Source organism: Thamnophis sirtalis, unplaced genomic scaffold (assembly GCF_051295495.1).
Source record: "Thamnophis sirtalis isolate CommonGarterSnake01/CBP01778 unplaced genomic scaffold, rThaSir2_p1.2 scaffold_13, whole genome shotgun sequence".
Taxonomy (NCBI): Eukaryota; Metazoa; Chordata; class Lepidosauria; order Squamata; family Natricidae; genus Thamnophis; species Thamnophis sirtalis.
In genome coordinates, this window is record NW_028261393.1 from 31,062,160 (window position 1) to 31,089,436 (window position 27,277).

The 27,277-nt window shown below is 47.1% G+C and overlaps 1 protein-coding gene across 5 annotated transcripts in view; it reads left to right on the forward strand.

The window, feature by feature from the left end:
* Positions 1 to 296: 296 nt before the first annotated feature.
* THRAP3 (thyroid hormone receptor associated protein 3) overlaps positions 297 to 27,277 on the forward strand; it is a 49,831-nt gene continuing 22,850 nt past the window's right edge. Inside the window, exons 1-3 of one of the 5 annotated variants that reach the window (XM_087727242.1) lie at positions 297 to 492; positions 22,134 to 22,214; positions 25,218 to 25,379. In XM_087727242.1, coding sequence (XP_087583368.1) covers positions 25,243 to 25,379 — 137 coding nt within the window. In that variant the 5' untranslated portion in view covers positions 297 to 492; positions 22,134 to 22,214; positions 25,218 to 25,242. Of the gene's footprint in view, positions 493 to 663; positions 772 to 8,603; positions 8,730 to 22,133; positions 22,215 to 25,217; positions 25,380 to 27,277 lie in introns of those variants that run through there. The other 4 variants (XM_014056524.2, XM_087727241.1, XM_087727240.1 and 1 more) reach the window with 4 other exon arrangements.

The following is a 27,277-nucleotide window of genomic DNA, read 5'->3' on the forward strand; positions in this document are numbered from 1 at the left end:
CATAAGCAACAGAGACATCCGGGGCCCGAGGAAAAAAGCCGCGTTGGCGCGAGCGAGCGTGCGCGCCTCCTCTCCTGAAGGCTTCTGCGTGGACGATTCGCCACCTGGGAGTTGTAGTTCTCAATCTAGGGACTCCTCCTCTTCGCCTATGCAGGGAGAGAAGCAGAAAGACTCGATATTCCGTCACGCCAAAGGAGGGCCGGGACGGGGGAAAAGCGCAAGGGGCGGAGCTTGGCGAGTATAGGGCGACAGCCTCAGAAGCAGAAGGTGGGCTAATATTTAGACGCGGGTGCCCTGGGAGATGTAGTGCTCTCGGGGAAGACGTTCACGGAAGTCCCGTGGATTCTGGCTCAAGAAGAACTACACTCCCCATCGGACGTAACAGGCTTGCTTTTTATACTGATGCGCGCGCAAAGCGTCCGGGCCTTCTGCAGCTGTGGAGGTGGACCGTGAGGCGACGAAAGGCAGGCGAGAGCGGGCCGCGCCTCAGCGGTGAGTGGGAGGCCGCGGCGTCTCTTCTTTCTCATCCCACTAATATTGGATTTACCAAAGAGTTCACGGACCGGGATTTGGCGCGGCCTTCCGCTGCGCAGCTGGAGGGAGTCAGGGAAGGCCCGGCGCGTGGGGGAGGAGCGCCCGGGAAGGTCGCGTATGCCCCCCCCGGCCAGCGCAGGCCTTCCGTCGGCCCGGCGCCTCTTCCTCCCTCACTTCCTCCCGCGGGCAGAGAAGGTGCTCGGATTTTGGCGCGGCCTCGCCAGGCCCGGCCGTTAGGTGAGGCGAGGAAAGGGCCCGACAGCGCGAGTGCAACGTTTTCCCGCTCCGCGCGTGGCCCAAGCTGAGGCTCTGTTGCGTTTGTTCGCAGGGCGTCAGCTAAAGCTCGATTGGCAGCGGGGAAAACCGGACAGGCGGTGGCTCCAGCCGGGCTCCTTTGGCTGCAGCCGGCGCGACCTTCCTTGCGCTGGTCTCCCCGGCGTCCTAACCTCGTAATTTCGACATTCCCGGGCGGGCTCCAGTAGGAATGCCCTGGGCGGGGAAGGGCCGGCCGCGCGTCTGGTGACCCCGGCCCGTCTGTTGCTGGGCGGTGGCGGTTGGAGAGTAGCGGTTTTATGGCATTTGTTCCTTTGGCGGTGAGAAGCTTCCCCGGAGAAATGCCTCGTCAGACGGAGCCGTCTAGTTAAGGGCCCCTGGTGTGCCGGTGGGATACTCGGAGGGCGCGTTTCGAAATCTGCCTCGGGAGTGGGGTTGGCGGGCGGGCCAACCTAACGACCTCGCTGCCTCCGGGGGAACCTGTCTGGCGTGGCGTGGCTGCCGCGGGGGTGGCTCCTTTTCAAAATGGCCACCGAGTGGATCTCCTCGGTCTCCACACAAAGACGTCAGGGGAGCAGCCGCGGGGCTGACCAGGGCCACCCGAAGAGATGGCCGGGCACGCGGCTGCCGTTTGAGAGGATAATCGGGCATCAGCCCTGATCGCGGGCCCTGCTGGCGTCTGGTTGGCTCTGGGGTTTCTTGCCCTGAACGTTTGAGCGAAATGGGTAGTTGCGTGAAATGAGCTTTTCCAATGTGTTTTGCGTCATTTTGCTATGGCGAATGGTTCAGCTGTTTAGTCATGATTTCAGGAAATTATATATTCCTTTGTAATAAAGGGTGTTAATAGAAAAGGTGCTAGCAGACTGCTAATATATAGTAGTACCAGCTGAAACTTATTGAGACCAGTGTTACTTGAGCCCAAAAGGGGGTATTTTAATTGACATTTTTCAGTTATCAATTGCTATACACTTTAGGCATAATGGTGGTTTTAATTTATGTTTTTGCATATTTTTTCTGGATTTCATGTAAATTTTACATTTGTACTGTTTAGACCCTAATATTTAGCTTATAAGCAACACAAGTGATTTTTTTTAAATGTGCATTTCTCTCCATAGCTTGTTTTTAAAAGTGGTATTTTAGCTGTTTTCCTTAAAAATATAGCAATAGCACTTAGACTTGGGTATATACAGCTTCACAGTGCTTTAGAGCCCTCTCTGAGCAGTTTACAGAGTCAGCCCCCCAACCCCACCCCAATTAGGGTTCTCATTCGGAAGGATGGAAGGCTGAGTCCACCGTGAGCCCTTCAGGATTGAATCCCTGGCAGTCAGCAGAATTAGCCTGCAATACTACATTCTAACCACTGGACCACCACAGCTCTTATGAATGAATAAATAATAAAAGGCTGGGGAAGGACAGTAATTCTTTGGCAGAGCACATTCTTAAGGAGTTCTGCGTTTCAGCTGCTTGTTTCACTCACTGTAGCCCAATAGTATGGCTGATCCTAGGCTAAATGGTCCAGCTGCTGGCCACTTTAACAATTTGAATACCTCTAAAATTATTCATTCTATTAGCACATGTTCCCAAATATGAAAAAACCCTGATTTTTGTAAATTCTGATTTTTAAAATATGTTTAAAACCATTCACAAGCCCTTTCAAGGCAGGGCAACATGTCATTTTTAACTCCATTATGCTTGGCAGCAGACCTCAAATCTCCAGATTTTTGTCTTGAAGGGCAACATTTTTTTTAATTGAAAAGTTTTAATAAATTTTACAAATATTTCCCCTTCCCTCCCTCCCCCCAACTTCCCAGAGCAAAATACAGGGTATAAACATTTAACAATCATACACTAACATAAGCTAACTAACTGTAACATCTTACCTCCCTCTTGTACTTTAACTCCCCTTTTATTAAGCTAAATTTAAATAAATTATAACATTCCTTGTTCGTTCATAAGCTAAATGAAATTCCTTAGTCCGATATTTATTTTGAATGTAGTCAATCCATCTTCTCCATTCCAACTTGTATTTCTCCTAGTCTTTCCAATATGCTGAAATTTTAGCCATCTCTGCTAAGTTTACTACTTTTAACGTCCATTCTTAAATAATAGGCAATTCTTCCTTCCTCCAGCAATCTTGTTGCCATTATTAAATTCAGAATCAAATTAGTCTGTATAACTGTACAGTCTGTAATTATACCTAGCAAAAACAACTGAGGAGTGAACATTATCCTCTTTTTAAGAATATTTTGAATAACCCACCATATTTTTATCCAAAATGCTTTAGCTTTTTTACAAATCCACCATACATAATACAAAACATCAACACAGTCACATCTCCAACATTTAAATTATAAATTCAGATACATACAAGCTAACTTTTTAGGATCTAAATACCATCTATAAAACATCTTATAAAAACCTCTCTATCAAGTTTTAAGCTTGCATAAATTTTACATTTCTTGCCCCATATTTCCATCATTATTAAACAAAGTTATCTACCTTTCTACCATTCTTCCATATTTGCATCTTTTTTTAAAATATTGGTATCATTTGAAGAAGAAATAAAAACTTAAGCAAGATGTTCATTTTTACTACTGTTATCCTTCCCAGCAAAGACTATTGTAATTTTTCCCATTTATTCATATGCCTGTATTTTGTGCCATAATAGTTCATAATTATACTTATATAATTTCCCATTTAAAATTGTAATATAAACTCCTAAATATATAGCCTTTTTTACTATCTCACATTCTGTTAGATTTTCTGATTCTTCTTTTTGATTTATGCTGGAGATGGTGGATATTCAGCCTTTAATATATTACTATAAAAATCTTTTGCCTTCCAAACTGAATTAAGACGATATCTTTCTTCTAGGTAATTCAACACCAATCCAGCTGTAACCTCCCATCTGTACTGTATCTGGCGATTTCTAAGTTCATCAACTAGGAATGCATAGTCCTTTATGGATCTCAACATTTTAGGGGGAATTTCCTTCAATACTGCCACCTCCTGTCCTGCCACCTGTAGTTTATTTTCATAAGTCGCTTGTAATATTCCATTCCTTGTTTTCCTGGTGACAAAGTAGATTACAATATCTCTTAGTAGTTGTCTCTATCTCGCAGTCCATGAATTAACACAATAATTTTATCAATCTGCCAATCATATTCTACTTTTGGTTCTCCAATTAACTGAGCGAAAGCTTCTGCAAAAGTCTCTCAATTTTTGGGGGGTTATTTTCTTTCAGGCCTCTTATTCTCAAAGCAAATTCCATCGCTCTGTATTGTATCATTGTTACTTCTGCCTCTGATTTTTCAATTTTGATTTGAGCCTCATCAACTTTGTTCTCCAAATTCACATTAGACTGAATAATTTCTTCCACCCTATCCTCCAGTGATGTTACATAACCAAACAAACCCTTAAATACATCCACTATATCCTCTCTTATTTGTTGATTGTGAGTTTGAATTAAGTCCTTAATTTCAGACATTTCGTCAGACATATCTTTAAGGGCAGTTGTAATTTTTTCTTGCAAAACAAAGGCTTGTGCCTTTAAAGAGCCTTGGAGAACTTCAAATGTCACTGTTTGTGTATCTGCTAAAGGTAATAAAGACTGCAATTTAGGTGGCTGGGCTGGGAGAATTCCAGCACTCTTAGAAGCATTTATTTTTATTTGTTTTAAAGCCATTTCCAAATATTCAAATCACACTTTCCAGCAGTCAAATTATTGAGTCCAAAAAGTCCACTTAATCCCCAAATTTGTTAGATCTTATAGTTTATTAGTGAACCAATACTGTTTTCTTTAATCTTGAGCTCTTGGTTCTTTTAACAACGTTAACAAGCACTTAACAAATACTTTCCTTTTAAGTTTCGCTTTCACCACACCTTTGATTTTCAGACGCCATCTTTATTACCCCTTTGTTCGCCTCAGTCTTCACAGAAGGAAGTGATACTGCATCAGAGTTAAAGCTTGTACTTGTAATTATAATCACTCCTGTCTTTGCTCTGCCTGCTTCTTATCAACGTGTAGATTAAATCACTGATTGCAGAGATGGTTGCGGCGTTTTGTTCTGCTTCAGCAGAAGCGTCCCAGGATGCGGAGCTCTGTCGGGCTGCTGGGGGGCTCTCATCCTTCGAGCCCCAGAATTTCTCCTGGGGGTCTATGGGGAGCTCTACCCTTGCCCGGCTGCTCACCTCCCCCTCTTTTCCCGAGGGGAGAGTTTTCAAGCTGGTAGACAGCTGATTTACGCTGTTCTAGCAGCTTAAATGCAATCATGGGGCTGGCGTTCCCACAGGAATGTCCGTCAAAGCCTATGGTGCCACCAGAAGTCCCTGAAGGGCAACATTTAATGTGCTTCATCCATAAGTCAAAACACTGTTGCTTCTTAACATTAGGTCAAGTGTGTAAAAGACACAAATTATATCTCAACCAAATGTAAACTAATTGAATTACTTGAGGAAAAGTCATAGGTCCAGAGGAAAAAGCAAAGTGTCTGGAGACAAGTCTAGCCACTCTGACAACAAAATGAGAAACCCCAACTAAAGGAAAAAGACTGCAACCGAACTGAAGACAATAAGAAATAATTAATTAACAGAGAAAATGAATATTTAGAGATGTGATTTCAGTCTTCAAATAGGGGGGGAAATGGAGCCAGGAAACTACAGACCTTGTAGCCCTTGTCCTCTCATGATTGGATGAGTCAGATAAGCTCTTTGGGCAACGCCCCCTGGCCAGCAGGACTTCCCATATTTGACTCATCCCACTCAATGGAAAGGATGCACCACTCTGGACCTCCAGTAATTTACAAAGGCTTAAGGAAAATAAACTTGGACCCGGCGAATCCTGCCTCCCTACATCGCACACAGCCTCCTCCTGCAAGGGCTCGCCTCCACACCAGAGACCTACAATGGTTCCTTTTGCCTTTCCAGCGAAGGCGCAGGAGCTGCCAAGGTGGCGCAGTGGTTAAATGCAGCACTGCAGGCTACTGCTAGATCAGCAGGTCAGCGGTTCAAATCTCACCGGCTCAGGGTTGACTCAGCCTTCCATCCTTCCGAGGTGGGTAAAATGAGGACCCAGATTGTTGGGGGCAATATGCTGACTCTCTGTAAACCGCTTAGAGAGGCCTGAAAGGCCTATGAAGCGGTATATAAGTCTACTGCTATTGCTATTGCTGTTCCCAGACCAAGGTCCTTCTCCCAGTAGAAGTCTCCCGCTCACTGATCTGGTGGACGTTCCCGGCGATAACCAAGGGCGAAGTCTTCAGAACGCCAGACCGGGTGACGGTAACCACGGATGCCAGCCTGTTTGGGTGGGGCGCCCACCTGCAAGATCAGGTAGCGCAGGGACAATGGAGCCAGGCTGAGGAGGTTCCTCCCCTTTCAGGGCAAGTTCTTTCCTCTTCCTGGGAGGTTTTTCCAGCCTCTCCTCTCTCTGAGGGGGGGCCTTTTGGGTCATCTTGACTCGGCAATTAACTGCACGATGCCCCTCCTTCCCACAGCAGAAACACACGAAGGGTTTTGGCTTGCTTGCAGAAAATCCACTTTTCCCTCCTTTTGGGACTCCTGGGGGGGGCTGGCGGGGGGGGGGATTTTTCGCCCTAACTTTCCCCTTGGTAATTCAGCCTGGCCAGGTCAATTTCTACATCAGCGGCCGCTTCATACTAGGGCTGCAATCTACGTGGAGGTCTCCTGTTCACATACTGCTGGTAAATCTCTTTGTTTAACTCATCAGTGAAATGGTCTAACAATGCTTCTTCAGACCAACCTTTCATAAAAGCTGATAGGTCCCGAAATTCTTGTACATAATCAGCTACTGGCTGTTTCCTCTGAGTAAGAGTTTTAAACTTAATTCTGGCTCTTCGCTCTGAGGGGATCATCAAAGCATTTTCTCAAAACGGCCATAAACCCATTAAAGTCTCTTAATAGTGAGGAAGCCCACTATTGTGCAAGCCCACCCTCCAATCTGCCGCTTTTTTCCCCAAAGCCATCATAATCACTCTTACCTTTTCTTCATCAGAAATCAATTCATCACCATACATTTGCATGTAGTTCCAGACTTGAACAAGGAAAAACCCTAGATCTTTTGGTTCTCCATATTTTACACTTAAGGGAAGAACCTTAGCCGTCCGGCGTCTGCGGGGGGGTCCCCCCCTTCTTGGAATGTTTCTAGCCGCTGTGATTGGTGTCGGCGCTGGGTCATCTTGTTCAGCTCCCCCTTCAGCCCCTTCAGTTTCTCTCAGATCAGGCAAGATATATCTTTTCTCTGTCATCCCAGTCAAAGGTTCTTCAGGGTCCTCTTTCCGTCCCACTCCCCAAGTCCACCTGGGTCGAACAGATTGTTCTTCCAAGTGCAGGCCAGCCATCCGCTCCGTCTCTGAAGGGCATACTGCTGCTCCCATATCTTCTTCTTGATCACTGCCTTGGTGGGACATCTTTCAGGTTTTGGGTGCACCCCCCTCGGAAGGTGTCAGCTCTGGGATGGGTGCGAGATGAGATCCAGCTTAATGTCAATTGCTACTTCACTTAATAATCAAGAAAGAAACCACTCAATTCCATTTTGCAGAATTAAGAGTACTTTTACTGATTATAAGTAAATAGAAGCTAGGCAAAGCTGGATCTAAGCAAAAGCGCATGAAAGCATTAGATATCAATACATGATTCATTCCCCTCCCCTTGGTACCCCAGTCGTATATCTCCCCAGCTGTCATGTGGGAGACATCTTCAAAAATCATCATCAGGTTGGTGGGAAACTCCCCTCCTTTCACATGCGCAAACGAACGAACAACTCCCAATTAACAGTCGTCCTGTACAGATAATTTCCCTCACCCAAATACTATGCCCTCCCTCCCCGTTTCAATGGCAGCCGAAAAGCAAGCAGCAAAACAGGCTGACAGTTTGTCTCCTTTCAACCAGGGTCCCTGGTTAACAAGGTAACTTCCACCACTATAGGCGGGTGGTTGCCAACCTGCATTGCCACTGCATACCAATCGCAGGGCTTACAGACACCAAATCATATCACAGTTCACTCCACGCGGAGCATAGCCACATCCACAGCCTGGGCCACGCAGGCATCCCTGGCAGAAATCTGCAGGGCAGCCACATGGGCTTCCCCCTTTCCTTTTGTTAGGAACTATAAGCTGGACTCCTTTGCCTCAGCAGAAGCCTCGTTTGGCTGCAGGGTGTTGCAGGCGGTTCACAGGGCGGGGCCCACGGCTCAACAGGCTTGAGTGGGGGACATGGGGCCTCAAGGGTCTCCCTCCCTAGGGAAGTACAGGCTTTAGTACATCCCATTCTGGATACTCCTCCCCCCCTCATTATGGAGAAAGGGCTTTGGTACTTTCCTGATACGCCTCCTCTCATAGTGGGGGGAGGAGTATCCAGTCCCTCCCTGACTATGTTTGTACAACTAAGTGTTATGTTCATTGTTTATGAAGTTATATAGATATTGATGTTGAAGACAATAAAAGCTAAGAACTGAATTAAGAGTCTGGAGTGAATGGTGCAACGAATCGGATAGAGCTCTTCGTCAATAAAACTGGGGAATACCTGGTGCCAGGGGGTGTTGCCCAAAGAGCTTATCTGACTCAATTCAATCATGAGAGGATAAGGTCAACCCATTCTGGATACTCCTCCCACTATGAGAAGAGGCGTATCAGGTAAGTACCAACGCCCTATTCGCAATACTGTGGAATTAAAGGAGCTATAACTTCTGTATTAGTCTTGTTCAGTGCCTGTCAGCAGTCTATCATTATTTCCATTTCTGAATTAGATTTCACATTGTTTGTCCTTTCTTTTCCCAGTTATGTCTGAATTCTGAAATAGGCAGCTATATTCCATAAAGTAATTATAAGATGGAAGTTGAAGCTCTGTGAGTTACTCAGAGCCAAGGAAACTGTCTGAGGAAAAGCTGGATCACAGTCTGTGGGGTAGGTAGACTCTACAAGCAGTCCTTGACTTACAGTCATTTGTTTAATGACTATTCAAAGTTAGCATGTCACTAAAAAGGTTACTTATGACCAGGTTTCACACTTACGACTGTTGCAGTATCTCTCCAGTCATATGATCAAACTTTGGGTGGTTGGCAACCGGAATGTAATTATGATAGTTGCAGCATCCCGGGTCATGTGATCACCATTTGTAACCTTCCCAGTTGGCTTCCAGCAAGTAAAGGGGGGGAGAGCCAGATTTGCTTAATGACCTCATGATTCACTTAATGGGTTTATGTAAAAACCATGGCAAAAGTTGTTAGATGGGGCACAGCTCTTAACAACTCTTGCTTAACAATGGGACTTTGGGGCTCAATTGTGGTTGTAGGTTGAGGACTACCTGTGTTGTTTTTTATACAACATAATGTCTTCTGGTTTGCTGACAACTGCTAAAATGAAGGAGATTTGTTCCTCCAGAGCTAAGTGAATTTCAGCATGGTATTAATTGCATGTAAGAAAGAGCTGCTATATAAGATAATCAGAATGCAAATAGCTGCAGCAGATGGTCCTGTTAGTAGAGTTCACTATTCTGACTCATTGTGCAGAAAGATTTCCATTTGGAAGATAGAACAGGTGTGGTTGTTTGAGCTTTCTGCAGTGCTCTGTGTTATCTGAAGCTTCTGAATCATAAGCAAGCAGAATTATGCTTTTAATTTGATTTGTAAGAGTTCTGATTCCAGTCCAAGGAAACTTTGGTCTGAATATTATAGGGTTATAATATCAAATTTACCATTTTGCAGCTATATAAGTTGTTCACAAACAATTTATAAATCAATGTAAAGTTTTAAACTGACTGCTTTAAAATCATGGCTGTTTCATTATTGATGTAACAGGAAAGAGGATCATTTTTTGTTGACCTGATATTTCTGTTTTCCAGAAGAGGGGGAGGGAATGGTCACACGTGGGTTGTTGTCAAAGCCTGATTGGTCCAAAGACTGAGAGAAAACGCTTAAATACTGGTGCCTTCCATTCCTATCCCAGTTTCCTCTCAGTCTTTTCTGGTCCAAGAACTGTTGAGAATTACTGGTAGGATTACTTTATTCAATTTGGTCTTATTTGGTTTAATTGGGCATTTAAAAGATTTCTAAATTACTAAATTCAGCAGCTGCGGCCCCAAGGGACAGTTTACTGCCCCGGGCGGTGGGGGAGGGCCCAGTGGGGCATGCTGCCTCCCCCCCGCAGGCCCAGAGTCTCAGCCCGTCCCCGGGTGCGGGGGTGCCAGATCTCCTTTCAGCTGCTGGAGAGGCTGCCTTCTCCTTTAAATAGCCAGGAGAGGCAAGAGAAACGGCTCGGACTGCTACGAGCATTCCTGGGGGAGGGGGAGCGTGCCTGGGAGCCGCGTGGCCTCCCCCGTCCTTGCCTGCCTCAGCACGGCCTTTCAATGGGCCATCGGAGCCGCAGATCGAAAATGAAAGTTCCGGCGGCCATGTTGGCTCGGTCGCCACGTGTGCGAGGACCGGGCCTCGACCCAGGTCCATTGGCTGGTGCGGTCTCTTCCTTGGCATGGCAGGCAGCAGAGAAAGCAGGCCCAGGTCCCGGTGGGGCCTACAGTGGCTTGGAATCCTCCATTCCTTCCGGCTGGACGCGTAAGTGGGGAAATGGAGGGGGGCTTGGAGTTTCCCCAGGGCCAGGTGGCAGACCTGGCGGCAGGTGAGAAAGCCCTTGCAGGGGGAGGGGGAGGGTGTTCCCCCCCCATGTCTTCCTCTGCCCTGAAGTCCTTCTCGTGGGAGGAGGTCAGGGGCTGCATTGTGCGGGAACAGTATTGTGGCTCGGAGGTTTCACATTGCAATTAACATAAGGTCTAAATAGCTTGAAATAGACCTATACTAGTCTCCCTTTATTATAAGGCTAGCTGATGAGAGCTAAATGGATTGTAATAGACTATACGAGTCTCCCTTATTTGTTTATCAGCTCAAATACAAATATATATATATATATACATACATATATGTACAAACGCACTTCACACTTCGTTCCTCGGCTCTGGCCGGTCATCGCGGGTCCCTGGGGTTCCCCCCCGGGGCTTTTCCCTTGGTCTGGTCTCCGTTCTCCGGATTCCACTAAGGCCTGCCGGCCCGGGCGGCTTGTCCGCGCCCCATCCTGGGGGCTCTGATTCCTTGGCGGGCTAGCCTATTCAGGTCTTCGGTTATTTAGCGCCTGTTCTAGGAGCTCGGAGCCCCGTCCTGTTCCTCGGCTGGCTTCTCCGGCGTCCACCTCTTCCCTTTCCGCTTGCCTGGTGTCGGTCATAGGCTCCATGTCAGGGGAGGGGGTGAGTCTGTCCAGGAGCTCCACCTCGGCCTATGCCCGCTGGCGTAGGGCCTTAGGGATGTTGTTCGGTTTCAACCTCCCTCTATCAGATCGGGCGAGATGTTTCTTGAGCAGGGATAGTCCCACCCGCCGGACCCTTGGACTCTCCTGGGGAGCCTCGTCCTGGTTAGGGGGCTCCCGGTTCGCTCTCGGCAGGTGGTCGCTTTCGGGGCTTACCCTTCGTCACTGGAATGGCACTAGTGCTGTCCCGCTGGGCTCTGCGCTTCCCTTGGGCCCCGTAGCTGGGCATCGCGTGACCTCCCGTTGGCACGGGGACCGCTCAGGCCCTCATCTGTCGGGGGGGGGGTCTTCTCCAGCCCTCGACCGGAATGCTCGGGACTGGACGTCTGGGCGGTGGGGCCTCTGTTGCCCCCAGAGTCGAGAATCTCCCCGGGCTCTCCTGTCTCCGGGCGGCTCGGCAGCATCGGGCGGCCCTGACCAGGGGAGCGGGCCTACTCCCTCTGTCGTCGGTTCTTCTTTTTTGGCGGATCTGTCGACAGTTCGACACTCCCTTGCTCGCCGCGGGTTCTATTCCTCCCTGGGGTTTCACCCATTTCCTATCCTGATCTGTGGAGGGCGCAAGCGCCCTCGAAAGGAGGTGACCTGCGGTCTCGGTATGGGGCCTCCCGTCCCCCTGGTTCCAGGTCTCCCCGGAGGGGGGTGGCATGGGGACCCTGATCGTGGGGGTGGGCCATTAGGACCTAGGGGCCTTGGTTCGCGGACCTCGTCCAGCTGTCGGTGGCCCTCCGTGGAGGCGCCCGCGGGAAGGGTTGGCCTGGCAGCGGGGGGTGGTGGTCCTGCTTCGCCTGGTCCCTGGGGTTGCATCCGGCCCATGACTCTTGTCCGGCAGCTGTTGGAGGCTGGTCTAGCCAACTGGGTCACTCTCGACTAGGGATGCCTGGGGGCCTTACGGACCGCGGCTGCGGTTCCACCTGGGTATCGTCCGGCGGTGTTATCTGCCTGGCCTCCCCTGGCTTCGCCTGGCAGGGCACCTTTCTCTCAAACGTCAGGAGTTCCTGCAGGAGGGGCCTGACTTCGGAAACCCACAAGATTGTGCCGCCTGGTGGCGGAATTGTTTCAGCCCTGGAGGGGGTGGGGGTTCTCCCTCTCTCAGGTCCCCCTGATCGAGCTTCTCGGTAGGGGGCGGCTTCTGGGTTTCCCTCGGTCCCCGGGTTCCCCGTGTGTTCTTCCCCCTTGTGCTCAGGGGGGGCTTCTTCGAATCTCTTCGGTATGCTCGTCGGCTGGCTCCCTTGTGGCGGTTGTCTCCGCTCGGGTACGTGGAGTTGGGCACCCTGCTCTGAGGTCGTTCCCGTCGCCTCTAAGGGGCGGGGCGAGGCTTCGCCTTGCTCGTGCCTTCTTCCCGTAGGTGGCCTCTTCCTTCGCTAAGCTCTGGCATTGGTTGGGCGCGCACCGCGCCCTGCGGCTCCATCGCCAGCGGACCGAGGGGTCCGTAGGTCGAGCCCTTGTGGACTGGTCCTCCAGCCGGGGGTCGCTGGGTTCGAGCGTGTCTTCAGCCACCGTTGGCGTTGGCTGCGCCGGGCCATTGCGGAAGCCCTCGGGGTTTCGGGTCGACGGGCCAGTCCCGTCAGAGTTCACGGCCCAGCCTATTAGGAGCGACACGAGCGTGGCCTCGGGGGCCGCGGGGGGGCCAGTTGAGGCCGTCTGTCGCGCGGCCTCTGGATTCCCCGGCTTCTTCCTCCGGCGCTATGGTCTGGAAGCTTTGCAGATGCGAGTGTGTCCTTGGTGGCAGGACCCTCTGGGGGTGGCGGTTGAGGCTCCCCTTGGGCCCTGGTGATTCTCGTTCTCCCTCCCTGGGACGGTAGCTTGGGTATGTCCCACGTGTGACCATTCCCTCCCCCCTCTTCTGGAAAAAGGACGTTGGTCTTACCTGAACGTCTATTTTCAGAAGGGGGAGGGAATGGTCACAACCCGCCCTGAGACCTTTCCGTCGGGGCCAAGGGGAGGGCCCGGGTGGTTCCCGGGGGTTTTGTTGTGTGTTGTTTTTTTGTCTTTTCAGTTCTACCGTTCGCCTTCGAGGAAACTGGGATAGGAATGGAAGGCACCAGTATTTAAGCGTTTTCTCTCAGTCTTTGGACCAATCAGGCTTTGACAACAACCCACGTGTGACCATTCCCTCCCCCTTCTGAAAATAGACGTTCAGGTAAGACCAACGTCCTTTTTAGACGCTATGGTCTACTTTGCTTTGCATCTTAAAAAAGGGAAATAAAGGTTACTTTTAAAAATATAAAACGATGAATCTGCAGAGCATTGCCTATTTGTGTTATCATAAAAGTCTTATACAAACATAAAACAGATATGCCCAATTGGGGACAGCTGTCAGGAAAATAATTTCCTTTTGCTGTCTACTTTAACAGTTTTATTCAAATGCAATTCTTGAAGTGCTATAGGAAACTTTGACCTAATGCAAGCTATGATATTTATGCTGAACCTTCTATTCAAGGAATAGAGGGAAGCACCCATCCATAGCATGAGCTTCACCTTCCTTAGTGATGTTTGTGAAACTTTTGGACTGTTGGACAAGCTATTGTGGCAGAAAGGCAATGAAGGGAAGTAAGGGACAACTAAAGTTGAGCAATGTTGAAGGTTCAAAGTTTAAAAGAACAATAGTAATTTTTCAACTTTGTGGGAAGTTCACTTTTCTTTTAAATAAACACTTTTCAGACTAAGGGTAAATAGATTTTTGTGCAACAACTTTTCCTTTTTGTACAAGAGATTGGTGCTGTTTTGCTCTTCACACAAGGATAACTCTTGGATCTCATGCTTAGAAGGAGAAGAAATTTGCATGGATGATAACTTATCTACTCATGGAAAAGTTTGTCCTTTCCCCATAGTGAGGGGAGGAGTATCCAGGATGGGTTGACCTTATCCTCTCGTTGATTGGACTGAGTCATATAAGCTCTTGGGATACACCCCTGGTCCACCAGACACCGCCCAGTTATCGACTCAGTCCCTCAACTGGATGGTTTGCCATCCTGGATCTCCAATAATTTTGATGAACTTTAAAGAAAGAAAAGGATAATCATTTCCTACAGCAGCAGCGGCAAGTGACCTGGACAGCTCCCCGAGTGGAAGAAAGCTCTGCCAAAAGCCCCCTTGGGGGCAGCACGCTGCCCAGGCATCTGAGTGAGACAAGTATCACTCAGAAAAGGAACTCTGCCGGGCAAGCAGGAAATAAAGGCACAAACCTTCCAAAGGCAAGCCCTGCCGCGTAGGCGCCAGCAGCGTCAGAACTCTCCTCGGCTCCCCACAGGGTCAAGTAGCGAGCCCCAGCTTCCTCAAGCATCACGGGGCACAAATCGGGCCACTTGGCAAGCAAGGGCGCCGCTGGATCTCCGCCCAGAAGGTGAGACTCGCTCCGGTAACTCTGTTGGGCGCCGGAGCACTCTGCTGCTCCCTGCTGGGTCGAGCAGCAAACCGCAGCTTCCCAAACGCCGTGGAGCGCCCGTGCCATTGTCCACGTGGCTCATCTCATTGGAGGGGGTCCACAGCCAAGCCTCTAGCGGTGCCAGAAAGAGGCAGCAGAAGGAAAAACTGGCGGCAAAGGCACACGGCAGCTCCTTGGAGCACAAGCCACCAGAACAGGAGATTTAAAAGAAGCGCCCTTTGTCTCCTGGCGTGGGAGCCATCTTGAAGCCAGGAGGAACCATGTGTTCCAAGATGGCGGCACCCAGCGGCAACAAGGAGACCGACAGGATTCAAGTACCTGCAGCAACAGCCAGCAGCCCCACCAGAGGGGCAGAGGATCAACCAAGGTTAGTGACCACCCCAGAGGCTGCCCAGAAAGAGGGGGGGGGGAAACAAAGGCTAGAGACAACAAAAAGCACCTTTCCCCCAGGGCGGAGCTGGATGCAGAGGGTAATCACAAGCCTTCCAAACCCTCTAAGTATGAAAGGCGAAGGCACAGGAAGCTGGAGCAGCTCTACAAAAAGGCAAGTGGTCTTAAGTCCATCCCAGGCTTGGGACAGAAGGGGAAGGCCCCTGGAGTCCCTGCAACAGGCGGGGCTACAGGGGAGGCACCCACATTGCAAGCAAGGATCCCTATTGACACATCAGGTGTTTGGGGTCTTCCTCAGGAGTGGCAATCCCCCCCACATACGGCTTCTCTGGGCTCAGCCCTGCCCACAGGGCTGCCACCTCTGCCCCCCCCCCCAGGTTCCAGCCAACGAACCCCCACAGGGGTCCCCAATTTTCAGGACCTAATGATGCGGGCCTTCCAGCAATGCATGACAGCGGCATTTCAGCAGCAACAAATGCAACCTCAAGTGGCATCCTCTCCTAGGATACCAGAGGGGGGGAGACAGTTCTAGTTCCTCAGCCTCATCAGAAGAGGACAGTGACCTGGATTGTGAGGAGGGGGAAGTTAGGGAGGATAAACTATCTGAAGACGAAGGCATGCCCCCTCCTAAGCCGGCCTTCACTGGGTTGTTCCAGCCTTCATTGTATAAGTCACTCCTGTTCAATGCCAAGGCAGCAGCCAAGCTTGGAAACAGAACAGCAGAAGCACCACCTCAGCACCAGGGGTTCTCTACAGAAACCATCTTTGATGAGCAGGCCATTGAGACTGACATGGTGCCAACCCCCAAGGCCTTTCTTGAGTCAGTCAAGCGTCAATGGGCAGCCCCCACAGCGGGGCCCACGCCCACAGATAAGACCTTTTTCAATGTGGACCAGGACATGGCTGGGGTGCTATTTCAGCCCTCCATTAATGCTCCAGTATTGGTACTACGTACCCCCACTACTCTGCCATGGGAACCAGAGGAGGCTCTGAAGTTGGAGGACAGGAAGGCGGACCATCAAGCAGCTGCCTGGGTGGTGAAGGCAGCCACCACCGCCTCCTTCTTCAACAGGTCTTTCTTATTCTGGCTGCAGGAGCTGCAGCAACGTATCCCCATTACTGAGGTCAGAACGCAGCAAGACATCAACAAACCGGTGGCAGCCATTCAATTTTCGGTGGACACCACCTTGTCAGCAGCCAGGTTTGCCTCCAGAGCGATCACTTCAGCCATTGCATCTCGTAGGTTGGTGTGGCTGAGACAGTGGCAGGCAGATGTACACTACAAGTGGCGCCTGGCATCTTCTCCTTTCACAGGAGAGGCCCTTTTTGGAGCAGCTCTGGACCCCTACCTGGTCCAGAACAAGAGGAAGATGCTGCCCACAGTTCCAAAGAATGGACAGTTCAGGACAGCGCCTTACCTAAGATGGTCCTACTCCCGGGGACAAGACTTTGGGTCCTCCTTCCAGGGTCAGGATTCCTTCAGGGGTTCAGATGTGGGGTACTCAGGTGCCAGGCAGTACAACAGAGGCAGGCAGCAGAAGCGGCCCTTTTGAGGGGGCGGAGAGGGAGGCGGGGGTGCTCCTTCCTCAAAAACTAATTCTAGACCCAATTCACCTCCCATCGGGGGATGCTTGGCATACTTCGCTGGTCGCGGGACCGCTCCTCATCTGATAAATGGGTACAGAACACCATTAGGCATGGCCTGTCATTGGAGTTCCTTTCCAGCCCTCCAAAGTTTTTCCGGATCTGCCCGGTTTCAAATAACCCGGCACAGAGGTTACTGATGCAGGAGGCCATACAGCACCTACTGGACATCCGAGCCATCCAGCCAGTGCCTCTAGAGCAGCAGGGTCAGGGGCATTACTCTATCCTTTTTGTTATCCCCAAGGCATCAGGGGGCTGGAGGGCAATTCTTGACCTGAAACGTCTGAACCGCTTCATCTGTTATAGGAGGTTCAAAATGCACTCTCTCCACCCCATCTTGGAGGGAATCAGGAAGGGGGACTTCCTCACTTCCATAGACCTCACAGAGGCCTACCTACACATTCCAATCATTTGGGACCACCGGAGGTATCTCAGGTTCTGCTACCTAGGGCATCACTTCCAATACCGGGCCTTGCCCTTTGGTCTGTCTTCTGCCCCACGAGTTTTCACCAAAGTAATGGCGGCTGCGGCAGCGCATCTGAGACAGATCCCGGTCAGGATTCAATGTTATTTAGATGACCTGCTGATACAGTCATCCTCCTTTGAAGGGGGCTCTAAGGGATGTAGACACCACTATGACAATCCTGAGGGACCATGGGTTCTCGGTGAACCTGGCCAAAAGCCACCTCCACCCATCCACTAGTCTAATCCACCTAGGGGCTCTGATAGATTCAGAGGAAGGCAGGGTTTTTCTGTCATCAGAAAGACAACTCTACTTAAGACGGCTAGCTACAAAGGTAGTCACAGGAGGTAGGGTGTCACCTTATCCAAACTGCTAGGTACCATGGTTTCCACCATTGGCATTGTCCCTTGGGCTCGCCTCCACACCAGAGACCTACAATGGTTCCTTTTGCCTTTCCAGCGAAGGCACAGGAGCTGTTCCCAGACCAAGGTCCTTCTCCCAGTAGAAGTCTCCCGCTCATTGATCTGGTGGACGTTCCCGGCGATAACCAAGGGCGAAGTCTTCAGAACGCCAGACCGGGTGATGGTAACCACGGATGCCAGCCTGTTTGGGTGGGGCGCCCACCTGCAAGATCAGATAGCGCAGGGACAATGGAGCCAGGTGGAACTGACTCACAGCATCAACTGGTTGGAACTCAAGAGAGGTCCGCCTGACCCTGGTACAATTCCACCGCTCTGTCAAGGACAGGCACATTCTAGTCCTCACAGACAACATCGCAACCAAGGCTCACTTAAACAGGCAGGGGGAGACCAAGTCGAGGTCCTTATGCTGGAGGCCAAAAGACTGGGACCGTGGGCCGAAAGGAATGTTCTCTCCTTAAAGGCGGAACATATAGTGGGGGTGGACAACATCAGAGCCAATTGGCTCAGCCGGACAGAAGTGGACAACTCGGAGTGGAGACTGCATCCGGTCATCTTCAGAGAGGTGACTGACTGCTTCGGCCGCCCAGAGGTCGGCCTATTTGCCACCCCCCTCAACACCCAACTCCCGAGGTTCTACTCCAGGTACCAAACAGAGGGGACGGATGCTCTCTGAGGCCCATGGCCCCTGGGCCTTCTCTATGCATATCCACCCTTGCCCCTGATTCCCAGGGTCATCCAATTGCTCTCGGTGGGCAGAGCGTGGAGAATTCCTCGGGAAAGAATATCCCTCAGCCAGGGGTCTCTGGAACAGCCAGAACCCCAATGGCTCCAGTTGACTGCTTGGTAGTTGAGCAGAGCATCCTGAGGGAGGAAAGATTCTCCCCCAGGGTAATAGAAACCATCCAGGCCACCTGCATGGAGCGCATCTACGGCGCGACCTGGCAGGCCTTTTCCACATGGTGTAACTCCCGGGGAGAAGACCCGGTGAAAGCCACCGTCCCCTTAGTGCTGGAATTCCTCCAGACAGGCCTGGACAGAGGGTTAGCTCCCAACACAATTAGGAGACAAGTCTCGGCCATCTCAGCTGTGCTTCTGTGCGGCAGAGCCCAGACACTCATTCACCAACCTTTGGTCAGGCAGTTCCTGAAGTGGGCATCCAACCTCAAACCACCCATGGTACATAGGTACCCCTCCTGGGATTTGCCCAAGGTGTTGGATGCTCTGATGGGGAGACCCCATTTGAGCCATTGTGAACAGTGTCAATAAAGTTTCTAACCCTTAAGGTTTCTGGTGGCCATCATGTCCACCAGACAGATATCAGAACTGCAGGCCCTGTCCGCCAGGGAGCACATCTGCATTTTTCACCACGATAGAGTGGTGTTGCGGTTGGACCTCCCTCCTTCATACCTAAGGTGTCTTCATGTTTTCACAGGTCGCAGGAGCTGATTTTGCCCAATTTTTGTCCAGACTCTTCTCGCCCACTAGAGAAGAAGTGGCACACCTTAGATGTAAGGAGGGCTCTGAGGATTTACCTCAGAAGAACCCGGCCGAATAGAAAGTCCAAGGCCCTATTTGTCTCATTCCAACTGGGGTCTCTGGGCAAGAAGGTGACCTCCACCACCATAGGCAGGTGGTTAAGGAGCTGCATTGCTACGGCCTACCAGTCTCAGGGCATACAGTCACCGAGCCCCATCACAGCACACTCCACACGAAGTGCGGCCACCACTGCAGCCTGGGCAACGCAGGGATCATTGACAGAGATATGTAGGGCAGCCTCGTGGTCTTCCCCCTCCTCCTTCGTGAGGAACTACAAGTTAGATACCTTTGCCTCGGTGGAGGCTTTGTTTGGTCGCAGGGTATTACAGGCGGTTCATAGGGCGGGGGACACACCCCACCAGGCTTATTTTGGCCATGTTCCCTCAGTATGTTATCCTCTCTAGGGACGTGTTAGCTTTGCTACGTCCCATCCTGGATACTCCTCCCCTCACTATGGAGAAAGGGCGTTGGTACTTACCTGATACGCCTCTTCTCATAGTGGGGGAGGAGTATCCAGACCCTCCCTGGTAATGTAACATGTTTTATGATGGATGTTGCACTAATATGTTAAAGTTATAACTCAATAAAAAATTTGAAACCATAACAAAGGTCTGGAGTGGATGGCACAACGAGTCGGATAGAGTTCTTCGCCGATAACTGGGCGGTGCCTGGTGGACCAGGGCCATATCCCAAGAGCTTATCTGACTCAGTCCAATCAACGGGAGGATAATGTCAACCCATCCTGGATACTCCCCCCCACTATGAGAAGAGGCATATCAGGTAAGTACCAACGCCCTTTTCCAGCAACATGTATTAAGCAATTGTTAATATGTATTAATACTGTGTGTTATTTAAAAATTCATTCAAGTTTCCTTTTTCTTTACGAGCTATGATACTTTCTAGAAGATTTTTAAAACACTGCAGGCCTTCCGTCTTCTGCCTGATTAGGAGTGATTTTAAGGTATATAGGTCTGGGAAAAGAAAGTAAAAAATGTCATCAGTTGATCAAATAACTTATCAACTGCATGTTGTGAAGCACACCATGTTATCTTAGCTCATTGTTGACAGGATGAAAAGATAAACAGTCCCCTTTCAGATGTGAGATAATTAAAATATTCCTTAAGGATGAGATGGAACAGGTGGTGGCTTTTTGTTTTCAAAAGCCCAGGCAGCTACTGCACAAAGGAGGAGTGGTTGGCTTTTTGCCCATTTTGCTTATGAGGCCCTTTGGACTTCACTGTGCTGAACAAAAAGTGTTTTCTTTCCTATTAGGGGTAAAAACAAGGTAAAAATTAACTTTGTATGTAGATTTGATTTGCAGCAATGGCAATTGGGAAGCAAAGCAGATTGCTTCTAATGGCAGAATTCCAAGCTTGCTCTAGAAATTCTGCCTCTGCTTGTAAAGGCAGTTAAAAACAAGCAGTTTCACACTATGTTGATTACTTGTGTTATAAGGTAATAATTGATACCCTAATAATGAATATTAAAGTGAATTATAGAATAATTTACATGGTATGCCTAATTTGCATTATAAGAATACAAAACTATATACATTGTGTATTCAAAAAGTAAGTTTGCTGTTGGCACTTAATATAATATAGCTGGATTAGTTTAGATCACAAGATTGACATTAATGTGTTTTACATCTCTCCAGTATGTTTCTTTAAATACTCTCTCGCTTTTGTGTTTGTCTTGAACTACTTTGGGGATCAAGATAAAATAGAGCCATGATGACACAGTAGTTAGAATGCAGTACTGCAGGCTACTTCTGTTGACTGCAGTCTGCTTCCAATTTGGTAGATCAACTCTCACCAGGGGTTGACTCAGCCTTCCAACCTTCTGAGGCGTGTAAAATGAGGATCCAGAGTGTTGGGGGCAAGAGGCTGACTCTGAAAATGGCTTAGAGAGGGTTGTAAAACACTGTGAAGCAGTATATAAGTCTAAGTGCTATTGCGACCAGAGTTCTTCCCTTGACTTGCGTTTATTTCTTGGTGAGCTTTTCAGATGCATTCCTTTCTAGAATAAATGATAAGGCTGATGGGTATGGGGTAGCCAGGGGCTTATACCAAATAGTAGATAGGGAGGAACAGATATGAGAAAACACCAAGAGACTGTCCCCATATATTCTCACTGATTAGCTTTTTTATTTGTAAAAAGCTATTTCAATCTGTACTATTTTAATGAATTAATGCATTATAATGCAAGCTTTTGTGCTGTCCATCTTGCATGTTCATTAGAGTATGGCAAACTTAAACAGCAAATACAGTGAACATCAGTGCAGGAGTAGCAGGCAACAGGATATCATTGGATCGTTCTGTTGCTAAGTTGAACTTAATTCAGGTTCTAAACTAGGGAGTCCTTGATTTATGACCTCTCAGGGACCTCTCAGTTGTGATAGCTCTTCCCAGGGCTACTTATGACCCAGATTTGAAATTCCAATGGCTACCTTCCCCCCCTGAAGTCACATGGTTGCATTTTGGTTCCTTGCAACCAGCCTGCATTTAAATCATGACAGTGATTTACATTTTTTTTTCCTGGAAAGCAGCAGTTTGCTTAACAACTTCAGCAAAAGTCATCAAATTGGATGTGGTTTAGGTTTATTGACATTTGTATGCCGCCTACTCCCTAGGGACTCTGGTTACATGATGGCTGCCTTACAGTGTGTATGACCTACAACTGTAATTCTGGCCTCAATTATGGTCGTAAGTCAAGGACTTCTTATATGTAGGAGTGAGAATGGAGTAGTATATACTTCATTTTTTATTTCCTGTTTTGTTATGTCGAGATACAAAAGGCAGGAGGGATAATTCACCTCTTAGGTTGAAATGTGAACCTTCCAATCTAGGCCAGTTGGCTACATCACTGGCCCCCAACCTTTCTGGCTTGGCAGGGGGAGCGAAGAGGAGGTGGTTTTCACCCATCATTTCTACAGCCCAGCATCCAATGGGCTGCAGACTGGCACTGGGCCACAGACCTGGGGTTGGGGACCATATATGCCATACTCTGTGCTCACATGAGACATGGATTAAAAGTTGCTTTAAAATGAACTCACTTTGAGCTAGATAGATTTGTGCCTCAGACCATCCTTCAAGCTATGTTGTCTTTATTTTATTCCTTAAAATATAACACCTACTATGTGTGCAGTTGGAGTATAAGCAGTTATCTTTATTTTGCAGAATTGTTTGCTCTTTCAAGTGGAAGGAGAGGTTCCAATTGACCCTTGATTTCTGTTCAGGCAGAGTTAATTTCAAGGCAAAGTAAGTTTTCCAACAATTTGTCATTGTTAATACTGAAGAGTCTTTGAATATTGCATACATTTCATGCAAAATTGTTAAAAATATGTTTTAAAAAGCTTATTGTTTTTCTGTTATATACACAGTCTGTTCAAAATGACTGCTGAAAATAATGGACTTATGTTATGACCCATGTCCAAAATTAAGGCCTTTGCATTTCCCAGTAGTCATGTGATCAAAAATTGGGCATATGGCAGCTTGCTTGCACTTACGACTGCAGGGATGCTACAATCCTCTGCTCCCCATCCACCAACCTATCTGCTTCCTGGCAATCTATGCTATCTTGGCTATCCTGCGTTGTAGCATTTGATGGTAGCTCTGGGACTGGGTTCTGAAAGACGAGGCCTGGAACCTTCAGCAGTCCCAGCCAACTGCCTCTGGCCTCTACTTCAGCCCCAGCACTGCCACTGCTACTGAGAAATACAAGCTCCACATTGTTGACAGCTACGCCTGTACCATTCTGCAAAGCTGCATTTGCCCTTGCTGCCCTATGCTTCACAGGTTCTGTGGCACCCCACTAATCATCTCCATCCCAAATCATTTTCCTGTTGTACACTGTTGTTTCTAATCAAATCCATATATCAAAATTTCATATGTTTTTCTGTTTCATACATAAAGTCCAAAGGGGGGTTCCAATCAGCATTAGAATTATTCGGTATCTTTGTATTTAATTGAAGCTGTCAATTTCACCACCTCAGCCAGCTCCATCAACCTCACCATCCATTTGTCCATTGTGGGAAATGTCAACTCCTTCCATCACTGTGCATAGAAAGGCCTCACTGCTGTTATATAGAGAAACAAAGTTCCATGAGGTTTTTTCCAACTGTTGGAAAAAGTTCATCAGAAGGAATATCTTTGGTGTTGTATATTAGTCTTCTGCATTTGAATCCAATTTTTCCACTTTTTTGCATATCCATCCAGCATGATAAAAAGTTCACAATGCTGAGATACAAAGTACCTTTAGAAAAAGAAAAAATATTTTAAAGATTATAATACTGTTAATTTCAGTCCTTTCATCCACATATTCTCCCATATTACATTCAAATGTTTAGCCCATTTTATTATATATCCTTTCACTTATTCATCTTCTGTATCAAATTTCAATAAATGTTTATACATGTTTCTATATAAATAATATATTCAGGGGTAGTGCCATGCGAAGCTACAACCACTCAAACTTGCTCAGTAGTGCTTACAATTGCAGGATGCTCCAATTCATTCCACACACCTGTCTGTGCCTCACCTCTGACTGTGCCCTTTTAGCTACCCTGCTCAGTAGCAGTAGGCTGCAGAATCATGACTAGTTGAAGGGTTAACACTTCACGAGATAGGCTCAGAAGGTTCTTGACAAAATAAGGTTTTCCACTTGGCAAGAAAAACCAAACACACAAGTATAGAATAGGTGATACCTTGCTCAAGAGCAGTAACTAAGAGAAGGGATCTAGGAGTCCTAGTGGACAACCACTCAAGTATGAGCCAGCAGTGTGCTACAGCCAGCAAGAAGCCTATGCAATTCTATGCTGCATCAACAGAGGGATAATTTCTGTTACATGAAGTGATAATACCACTTTATAATGCTTTGATAAGATCACACTTGGAATATTGCTTCCAGTTTTAGTCACCACGCTATAAATACGTTGAGAGACTGGAAAGAGTGCAGGGAAGAGCAACCAAGATGATTAGGGGACTGGAGGGTAAAATATATAAAGAACGGTTGCATGAACTGGGTAGGTCTAGTCTGGGGAAAAGAAAGACTAGGAGTGACATAATAGCACTGTTCCAATATCTCAGGGGCTGCCACAAGGAAGAAGGGTTCCTAAGGCACCTGAGGATAGGACAAGAAGTAATGGATGAAAACTTATCAAAGAGAGAATCAACCTAGAATTAAGGAGAAATTTCCCAACAGTGAGAACACCAATCAGCTTGCCTTCAGAAGTTGTGGGTGCTCTGGCACTATTAAGAATCTAGGAAGGAATCCTCTCACTGGACATATTTAAATGCATTGAAAATAAACAAATATACTTGAACCATCTTTTTTTTTTTCAGTCCTGCTGCTTTATGCTTCATTCAGAAATGTGATTTGGGAGAAGGTGTCTGTGTGTGATTTAGGAAATGAGGCTTCTACAATACCACAAGAATGAGGTTGCTGCTGTTTTCCAAGTCCTGAGGCACAATACACACACACCCTTCAATCTTTACCCAGGACTCTGCTTAACCTGTGATTCTCATTTAATCGTGCCAGCCAGGAATGCTGGGATTGCTGCCACAAGTGAAGAAAAAAGACAGGAATATCTACTGTATTACAACTCTTTAATTTCCCAAAACTTAGGCAGATTTAACCATAGTTACAATTGGGAAACTATCCTAGCCAAGTCAAGTGTAAGATGCCTAGATGATCTGTTTCCTTTTTTCTGCTGTCCAGAGTTGCTGCAGTGTGTTTGTGCTCGTCTAAATAGAGTTCTTACACAAGAGAAGTAAGAACTCTAGATGAGCACACATTGGTATGAGATAACTTATAACAAAACCATTTTTCTATAAAAACTAATGTTTCAAAGACATTGAAGTTGACTAGAGGCTATAATCAACATTTGAAGTCCTGAAATGCCTGGATAGATTCCTTGTTTATTTTTACTGCAGAAGAAATCCCTGGTGGCTACTTGATTGTGGCTTGGTTTGCACCAGTGCTCCTCAGAGTCAGCTCCTCTTCCTGAGCTCTAGTACTTAAGTGTGGAAAGAACAGGTTACAGTTTCTCTGTTACAGTTTGCAGTAAGGATTTGGGGAACTGATACATTTGCTGACAAACTGACAAAGTTGCTAGACATAAAAAAAGTAACAGGCTTGAAATTTCGTTAAGAGAACTCTTTAGTGTGGTCCCGTTTCTCCCTTCAGAAATTATTCAATAAAAAACATTTCCCTTACTACAGAGGGACAGCCATTGATGTTGGTTACATTTTCTCTGTTGACAGATTGATGTGAAAGGATTTATCGGAGATGTCAAAAACGAATAAATCAAAATCAGGGTCCCGTTCTTCTCGTTCAAGATCTGGGTCTCGGTCTCGGTCTCGGTCTTTTTCAAAGTCTCGTTCTCGGTCTCGATCAGTTTCACGATCAAGGAAACGAAGGCTCAGGTAAATATTTTGGGGTTGACAGATTTTTGCCAACAAATGCTTCACCTTCAGATGCTCATATGAAAAGAATATCTACTGTATTACAACTGCATGCCAGAAGTTCTACTTCAATAATTTTATCAACAATTATCAATTTTATCTTGATCATTCATGAAAAGAAAACCTGAGCTTTCCATATTTGGGAATTTTTGGGAGGTAGCTTTTGGCCACTAGCAAGTATTTGCTTTTCTTGTTCTTTTGTTGTTGAGGAAAGCAATAAATTATAAGAAAACATTTCCCATTCTGTAAATTGACTGATAAAATGAGAATTGTTTTAAAACATTGTGTTTTGTGCATCTATTCTCTGTCTCCCGAATCCCAGCTGATCGGGAGGGAATGGGGATTTTGCAGTAACCTTTCCCTGGAGTGGGATTGGGGATTTTACAGTATCCTTTCCCTGCCACGCCCACCAAGCCACGGCCACAGAACTGGTAGTTAAAAAAAATTTAATCCCACCACTGGGTAAGGTCCCTTTCTCTTTTTCAAGAGCAAAGAGTAACTGCAGTATGTGTAAAATGTTTTGATTTCCTTTCAAAATCTTCAAGCTTTTTACTTTGTACTTACATTTTAAGACCCTGTAAGTAGAAAACGGTTTAATACAGATAGAAAGCTAGTTCCCTGATCTGAATATTGTGTTGTTGCTGGTAACTAAATTCCAAAAAGCAAGAGATAAATTTGATGTGCTTTTCTGATTTCTTATGGAAGCTTGGACTCTTAAATAAAAAGCAACAGTTGTTCAGATCCCAGATAGCTGCTTACGTGATGCCTGTTTACGTGGTTGCTCTGCTTTTCAGAAACCACTTAGTCTCCAAATGGATTTCTTTTTCTTGGCTTCCTGTTGTATTTAATTACATGTCTAAATAATTGAAATTATTCTGTGTTTTGTTAGGCTATAGACACAAGTAATTGTTAATAATTAGAATGTAGTTTTTGAAAGAAACATGTGGAAAAGGCAACTCAGTCATGCAGTGAAACTGAAGGGCTTTCTTTCCAGAGGGCAAAACTACTAGGAACATCTGCCTAAGGCTGGCAATATGCAGCAATATTCAGAAAAGCAAATGAAAACAGGCTCTGTGTGCAAAATGTCTCTGGATGTGGAAACCTGCTGGAGAAATTTTAATTTTGTAAATGGTTTGATTAAAGAACAAAATGGAAAAAGCTGACAAGTACAAATCATTTGGAAGAAATTTAGCAATCTCTCAGAGGTAGGATTCATTTCTTCAGCATAATGGCTGCAGATCATAATCCTTTGGTGGAGGAAAAAGTTGTAGCAGCTGGTTGCTTTCAGTGACTCAGTTGGGAAAATTGGCTGGATTATATTTGTATCTCTGGAGAGTTTATATTTTCTTCAGTTTGACAGTCTGTTTAGTTCATGGTATGAGACAGTCGCTTGCCTCTCTTCATTTCCCCTAACTTTGTGGAATGGTTTTATTAGTGATTATTTAGGCCAAACAAAACCTTCTTTACTGTTATACAACTTGGGCTGCATTCCATGTTAGCATGTCTTTCGAAATGATTTTTTGTGAACAACCTCCAGGCAAACTGGTTTACAGTGATTGTTAACATAACCACTTGGGCACTGTCTTCTGTGGGCTCATTAGTTCTTTTAGAACTACCATTAATTGGCTCACTTTCACTGCATGTACTAGGCTGTGTGTCTGTTTCGTCTTTGTTATGTTCCTGGAACTGTTTGCGAATGAGACAGTATTTCAGGTAAGTTGGTCTCTTTCCTATTTTTATCAGAGAGGAAGATGTATTGTGTTGCTAAACGATAGTGACTTTTTATGTTGCCTACATACATCCTTGCAACAATGCTGCAAAAGATATTATGCTGAGTATGTATGTTCCGAAGTCAGGAT